At 64.4% G+C, this 7,180-nt stretch overlaps 1 protein-coding gene across 1 annotated transcript in view; it reads left to right on the top strand.

The window, feature by feature from the left end:
- Positions 1 to 2,098: 2,098 nt before the first annotated feature.
- LOC104282523 (mucosa-associated lymphoid tissue lymphoma translocation protein 1-like) overlaps positions 2,099 to 7,180 on the top strand; it is a 7,301-nt gene continuing 2,219 nt past the window's right edge. Inside the window, 16 exon segments of the mRNA XM_009880622.1 lie at positions 2,099 to 2,235; positions 2,457 to 2,623; positions 3,206 to 3,336; positions 3,449 to 3,618; positions 3,894 to 3,978; positions 3,980 to 4,072; positions 4,163 to 4,259; positions 4,429 to 4,470; positions 4,571 to 4,606; positions 4,840 to 5,043; positions 5,183 to 5,360; positions 5,653 to 5,727; positions 6,217 to 6,344; positions 6,415 to 6,561; positions 6,827 to 6,984; positions 7,083 to 7,176. Coding sequence (XP_009878924.1) covers positions 2,099 to 2,235; positions 2,457 to 2,623; positions 3,206 to 3,336; positions 3,449 to 3,618; positions 3,894 to 3,978; positions 3,980 to 4,072; positions 4,163 to 4,259; positions 4,429 to 4,470; positions 4,571 to 4,606; positions 4,840 to 5,043; positions 5,183 to 5,360; positions 5,653 to 5,727; positions 6,217 to 6,344; positions 6,415 to 6,561; positions 6,827 to 6,984; positions 7,083 to 7,176 — 1,942 coding nt within the window.

Genomic DNA, 7,180 nt, shown 5'->3' with positions numbered 1-7,180 from the left:
AGCACACATGGCGCTGGGACCAGCTCCTGCTTTCTGTGTCTTCTTCTTGCTGTAAGCTAGTAATAAATCTTCGGTGAGGCTGATACCTGTTAAGGAGGCTGTGGCAAACCCAGGTTCTTGGTGAGCTCGGTGTGTCCCACCTCATGCCTGGGGCTGCTGAGGGGCTGAGGCAACACAGGCCACAAATTCTGGGTGTATTTGCTAAAACAGAAGCTCAGTTTTTTGCTCGTAGAGGGAACCTGCGCCACCAAGTGGGTCCTACTTCCTCTTGTGTCACAGTCAGCGCTGCAACGGCCGGGGCTTAAGGGCCCTGCAGAGGGGGTGTACTGGGTTTGGGGTGGGGAATGACTCCACTGGTGTCGCTGTGTCCCTTCGGGGCGGGCTTTGAGGGCTGAGCAGCCTGTGCTCCCGGGGGGTGCCGGAGGACGGTTCTGCAGGGCTGTGGGCGAGGTGAGGGGTGAGACGGTGGCCCCTTGCAGCACCACCCCCGCGCCACACTCTCGCTTCCTCCTCCGGCAGTGGGGGAGCGGCAGCTGCTGGCATGCCAGGGTCCCGACTTGGCTGGGCTGTGTGGTGAAGGCAGGGTCTTCCACACAGCAGCAGGGGCCTCGCTGCCCTGTCCCTGCCTGTTCTTGGCCAGCTCTGCCCTGGCAGAGCCCAGCAGCTTCCCCCAGGCCTCGGTCCTGCCCGTGTGTTGGGCTCCCCTTGCTGAGGGGTGCCCCTGTTCCCTTGGTTCTTCTCTGTCTGGGACTTGCTGCCCTGCAGCTCCTGCCGGGCCTCGAGTTGGGGTACAGGGACAAAGCAGCCACCTGTGAGGTCCTCCCGCAGCAAGGAAGGGGCCATGGAGCCGCTGCCCGGCCCAGCAGCATCCACAGTGCCCCCTGCCCTGCGGCTGAGGCCGGGGGCTGTGCCCGGTTCCCCCAGGGGCTACGGGGCAGCCAGGCTGGCAGCTGCAGCACCAGCGCACCGCGTCACAGGAAGCGACAGAGGAAAGCAGAAGTGCTGTGCTGCAGCACGGGGGGGCTCGGGGAGATTTTGGGTTGAACCCTCATTTCCTCTGCGTGAGGCTTGGTGTGCACCTTCGGAGCTGACGGGGCTTAGGCCGGGGCGTATCCAGTGGTGAGTGCCCTGTCCCTGCCATGCCCATCCTGCACCTTGCCCTCCCCTCGCCACCCCTCAGCACATCCAACCCCCCAAATCCAGCAGCAGGTGAGCAGAGGGGTCAGCTGAGTCCCTGCCCTGTGTCTCAGGGACACCCCTGCTTGGGTTTGTGTCACTCAGCCACCACAAATGGCTTGGTCCTGAGGACAAGTGCCCACCTGGGGTGGGTCAGTGGGGAGGGACCCAGGGGGAGGAGGAGGAGGGACCCTGTCCCTGGGTGCTGCCCCTGTGCAGGGTGATTCATGCCATGCTCCCCTCACTGCCAAAGCCTTTGCCAGGGTCAAGGGGAGCTGAGGCAGGTCCCAGCCCCAGGACCCCTATGTACCGCCCCCTAAACCCTCCACGGGCTCCAAATGGTGGCCCAGCAGGGCTTGTGCTGGATCCAGAGCCACCACCCAGGGGGCCCTGGTGATGGCGAGGGGGCTGCTGCCGACCCACTGGGGTATCTGCCAGAAAGAGAGGGGTCCCTGGGCTCAGCCCTTCGTGATGGGCTCTGTTGTCTGTGCTCCCCAAAGAGATGGGGAAGGTGACAGAGGACATGTCCTCTTTCCAGGCCCTTGGAACCCGTCTGGTGAGGGTCCCTGTCCTGGGGCTGGGCTAACGTGGCCCTGGCTCCTTGCCTGAGGCTGGGGGGTGAGTGGAGTCCCCTGTGCCACTGTCACTGCTCTTGTGCTCCGGGCATGGAGGGGGAACTTGCATCCTTCCTGGCTGGCTGCTGGTGGCCAGATCCAGCAGTGCTGCTCGGCCAGCTCCTGGCACCTTCCCGGAGTGGCCAAACCCCTTCTGGGGTGATCCAATGCTGGTGAGGTCATGCTGGTGCTCTCCCTCCTGAGTCACCTTGTGCCCAGCAGTGTCCAGCGGGGTGCAGGTGCCTGTCACCCACTGATGGCTTGTCCCTTCCACACCCGCAGGCAAGAGGCGGCAGGGCTGGGACGGGATGGGGGACTGCAGCATGCCCATCAGCTCACTGGGCGAGGAGGTGGTGGCCCGGCTCTGCGAGCTCCTGGATAACGCCAGTCGGGGCTGGCGCAAGCTGGCTGAGGTGGCTGGGATGGAGAAACGCTTCAAGTGCAGGTAGGGGTGGGAGGGCATCTCTGGGGTTCATCCCCACGGGGTAACAAAATGCCTGTGGGCACAGCCCTGCCATGGGCTGAGTGAGGAATATGCAGGTCCATTGGCCAACCTGTCATGGCCACAGCTTGGGCTGAGGGCACTGCTGAGTACCCCGGTAGGGTTCCCCATCCTCCCGGTGTGGGAGGCTGGCTGCGGTGCTAAGCACTGCGGGTGCCTTGCAGTGCAGAGGAGCTGGAGATGTGCTCACTGAAAGTGCTGGAGCCCCGTGGCAGCCCCACGCAGTGCCTCCTGCAGCTCTTGGCCGAGCGCGACTGCACCCTCAAGTACCTGCTGGGCTGCCTGGAGAGGATGGGGCACATGCAGGCCTGCCAGGTCCTCAGCAGCGCTGGTAGGGACAAACAGCAAGGTCCCACAGGGCCTGGAGAGGGGCACTGGGGGACAGCAGAAGGAAAGCGGGGGGAGATGAAGAGCAGCCCTTCTTGCTGGTGGTCTTGCTCTGGGTAGCAGGGTCCTGGGCAGGATGGGATGGGATGGGATGGGATGGGATGGGATGGGATGGGTGCAGTAGGGTGAGATAGGATGGGATGTGGTGTGCTGGGATGGGGGTGGCGGGCAATGGGATGTGGTAAGACAAGAAGGGATGGAGCAGGGTGGGTGGGATGAGACGGGGTATGATCGGACAAGATGGGATGGGGTGGAGCAAGGTGGGTTGGGATAGGATGAAACTTGATGAGATGGGTGATGGTGGCACTGAATGGGACAAGGTAGGAGGAGATGGTTGGGACAGGACAGAGGGCTGGGTTGGGACAGGGTGTGATAGGATGGGGTGGCATGGGATGTGAGAGGACAGGCTGTTGTGGGCAGGTGTGGGACAGGGTATCATGGGACAGGTCAGGGTGGGACTGGATATGATGGGATGGTGCAGGATGAGGGTCTCAGCCAGCCCAGGCTGCTCTCTCCTCTTCTGCAGTCCAGGACACGATCCGCATCACGGTGCAGCCGGAGTCGCAGGTGGTGATGGAGGGGATGCGGGTGTCCCTGACCTGCTGGGCGACCGGCCCACCAGGGCTCGCATACCAGTGGTTCTGTGGGAAGCGGGAGGTGAGGTCCCACTGTGCCATGTCTAGCAGGGCTCCCAGACCTCATCCATGGCAAGGGCACCGGGATGGGTGGGAGGGGGCCCCCGACTCCTTGGCTCCCTCCTGCCTCGTAGGTGCCTGGAGCCACCGCCCCGGAGCTGGTGATTGATGCTGCCGCCCCACCGGGCCAGCCCAAGTGGTACATCTGCCGGGTGAACTGTGGGGCCGCCTTTGCCTTCTCCAGGTGGGCCCACATCCAGGTGGAGAAGAGCAGCAGTCCTAGCTCAGGTGGGCCCCAAGATCTGTATCCCCAGCTGGCACCCATGGGGCACCACTCGCCCCATTGGGACTGGCCTGGCTCCTGTAGGGCATCACTTGCCATGTTCCACCCCAGTTCAGCTGTAAGGGTCTCTGGCCTTGCTGGGGTGATGGACGAGGCCCTGTGTCCTCCTCGTGCCCTCTGGCTCACGCCACCTGTGGGTGCCAGAGCCTGCGGGTGAGGGACCTGGGGCCCAGGGGCAGCTCAGTGGAGCCCTGCCATGGCTCGTTGCCAAATTTGCCATCCCATCCCCTCCCTAGCCAGCGGTTACTGCCCGACCATGGTGGGGTTGCAGATCCTGCGGCAGCCGCGGCCGTGCCGCCTGGCTGAGGGGGACACGCTGGCGCTGGAGTGCAGAGCCATTGGCAACCCCCCACCCCAGTACCCGTGGTTCAGGAACCGGCGCCCCGTGGAGGGCGCCCAGGCGTCCCAGCTGCAGGTATGGCAGGACCCCTGGCGCGGCACGGCATGGTACATCTCTGCACGGCGTGGCACCCCGCCCCAGCTGCCCACTCTGTCCCACCGGCAGGTGAAGCTGGTGACGACGGCCGAGCGGGGCAGCTACTCCTGCCGCGTGTTCAACCTCTTCCATGAGGTGTGGAGCCAGGAAGTGGACGTGGAGATTGGTGAGGGCCCCAGGCAAACCTCCATGGCCCCCCCCCCCCCGTGTCCTTGCTCTGCTCTGTCCCCCACCCCCCAAAGCCCTCCTGTGGCTGCCTCACAGTTTTGGGGGCTTCAGCCTGTGCTGGCAGGTCCTGCTGTGCACGGGGCTCCCTGACCCCCACTTTGCTGCAGGCCCACGGCTCTTCGCCTCTGGAGGCTCCTGGCAGGGGGGGGGCCGAGGGAAGTGGGGACAGAGCGGGCAGGTCCCCTCTGCTCTGCCCACTGTGCTCCCTGGGCACTGCGGGGCTATGGCATGGCGTTCCTCTCTTTCCAGGCTCTCCAGAGCAGAGCAGCCCCAGCCAGCTGTACGGTAAGAGCCTGCCCAGGAGGGGCTGGTGGCTCTGTGGGGTTGTGACTGTCCCCATTGTCAATCCATGAGGCTCCGCTTGGCCAGGTGTGCTTTGCACGCCTGGGAGAGTGGAGCGGTGAGGCAGGGATGATGACACCAACCACAACCAGGTGTCACCTCTGTTGGTTGAATGCAGGGGGGACAGCAGGAGCTTCCTGCTCCATCCCCAGTGCCTCCCTCTCCCATCCTTGCAGCCACCGACAAAGTGGCCCTGCTGATTGGCAACATGCACTACCTGCACCACAAGCAGCTGAAGGCGCCCATGGTAGACGTGCACGCCCTCAGTGCCCTCCTCCGCCAGCTTGACTTCAAGGTGGTCTCACTGCTGGACCTGCGCAAGGCCGAGATGCAGATGGCTGTGAATGAGTTCCTCCTCCTCCTTGACAAGGGTGTCTATGGTGCGGCGGTACCCAATGGGGTGGCTCCAGCTGGGGGGAATCGGGTGGTTTTGTGCTGGTGGGGTCTTGTGGGGCGGGCGGGCAAGAAGTGGGCACCAGCAGGTCAAGGGATGTCACCCCTCTTTCCTGCTCCTGACAGGTTTGCTCTACTACGCTGGGCATGGCTATGAAAACTTTGGCAACAGCTTCATGGTGCCCATCGATGCGCCCAGCTCCTACACCTCGGCCCACTGCCTGTGTGTGCAGCGGGTGCTGCAGAGCATGCAGCAGCGCCGCACTGGCCTCAACATCTTCCTGCTCGACATGTGTCGCAAGAGGTGACCCAGCCCTGGCCACCAGCCCAGGGACCAGCTGCCGTGCCAGGAGATCCCAGCACAGGGGTGCCCGTGGGTGCTGGTTCCTGGGGGAGCTGAGCAGGGGGTCCCAGGGGTCCCATCCAAACCTCTAGGCTTTGTCTGGATGCCCCAAAGCATCACTGCCCCAGTTGAGCTGGCAAATGCCACAAGGGGTGGGCAGAGGGGCACGGAGCCCCCAGGGACTGGGGTGTCTTGGGGTGGGTTTTGGGGGAGTGGCAGGTCCCAGCTCTGCCTAGCGGCACTTCTCTTGCAGGAACCTCAATGACGACACCATCCCGCAGGTCGGTGCGCTGCAGGTCACGGCCAACATTGTCTTCGGCTACGCCACGTGGGTCCCCTTCCCACCCCTCAGCGCGGGCAGTGGGGCTGAGCCTCCCTCCCTGGTGCAGAGTGGGGCCGGGGCTCAGCCCCCTGCCATGGCTCAGCCCAGTTTGCACTGGTGTCTTTCCCCACCCCATGTATCGGCAGCATCGCTCCCTCTGGTTGGTACTGGAGTTGGTGGACGAGTGGCAGCCCCCTGTCCCTCACAGGGCAGGGAGGTGCCCACAGCACTGCTCAGCTTCAGGCAGCACCTGAGGAGATTAAGCCTCGAGGCTCCTCTGGAGCACAGGGATTTGGGCTGGCAATGATTTAAGCACCCAAGATGCGGTTGTAGCTCTCACCTCTCGCCAGCACAGTGCCTGGATGGGTGGACAGGAGCGGGTAGAGCTGTGGGCTGGCAGCTCTGGCTTCCCCAGGGCTGTCGCCCTGGTGGGGGCTGGTTCCCAGAGGAGTGACAGAGCCCAGGACAGAGCCCACTGCTGCCCTGTCCCCGCAGGTGCGCAGATGCTGAAGCCTACGAGCTGAGCCAGGGAGAGCTCTCCAATGGCATCTTCGTCACCTTCCTCAAGCGCTGGCTGCTGGAGGACGAGAAGATCACGGTGCTGCTGGACAAAGTGGCCGAGGGTGAGTGGGAAGTGGTGTGGGATGGTGACCCCCCCTGGCAGCCCCCGCTGACCCCCCGTGCCCCTTGCAGACATGGGCACTCTGGAGATCACACGGGGCCGGCAGGCACTGGAGCTTCGCAGCAACCTCTCAGAGAGACGAGCCCTGACGGACCCCATCCGCCCTCCGGGCCGGGACGAGTCCTCCGCCAGGAACCTGCAGTGGGCCAAGGCTCACGGTGAGGGACACGGCCACCCTGCCTGGACCTGGAACCCAGGGAGGGGACAGCACTGAGTCGCAGGGAGGGGTGGTGGGCAGCACCTGCTGGGTTTCTCCCACCCTGGGGGAGAGAAACTGCCGGTACTGAGCCACCAACCCAGTAGCAGGAGCATCATGTCGGTGTCCCCACTCCGGGATGACCCTGGCAGTCAAATCACTGGTGGGTACAGCTCTGGCCCTGAGCACCTGCAGGTGCCAGCCCCACGCTCCCTGTCCCCCCGCAGTCCTGCCGGAGAGCCGGCACCTCCGCTTCGACTGTGGCGTCACTGTCCAGCTGGGCTTTGCTGCTGAGTTCTCCAACATCATGATCATCTACACCCGTGTGGTGGCCACGCCAGGGGACATCACCAAGTGCGAGGCCAAGCTCACTGACATCCCCGAGGTGGGAGCAGGTCACCAAAGCCTGCACTGGGGCAATATGAGGGAATAGGGCAGGGGGGGCCGTGGTGGATTTCACAGCTGGACCGCCGCCCGTGGCAGGAGCTGGATGTAGACCTCAAGTGCACTAACAAGGAGAGCCCGGAGGAGGTGGGCAGCCCGCTGGCACCCGCCTGGAGCCTCGGCTGCCCCCCCCGCTG

This window comes from Charadrius vociferus, unplaced genomic scaffold, assembly GCF_000708025.1.
Source record: "Charadrius vociferus isolate BGI_N301 unplaced genomic scaffold, ASM70802v2 scaffold702, whole genome shotgun sequence".
NCBI classification, from domain to species: Eukaryota; Metazoa; Chordata; class Aves; order Charadriiformes; family Charadriidae; genus Charadrius; species Charadrius vociferus.
The sequence above is the reverse complement of the archived record's forward strand: the minus strand, read 5'-3'. Positions and strand labels throughout refer to the sequence as shown.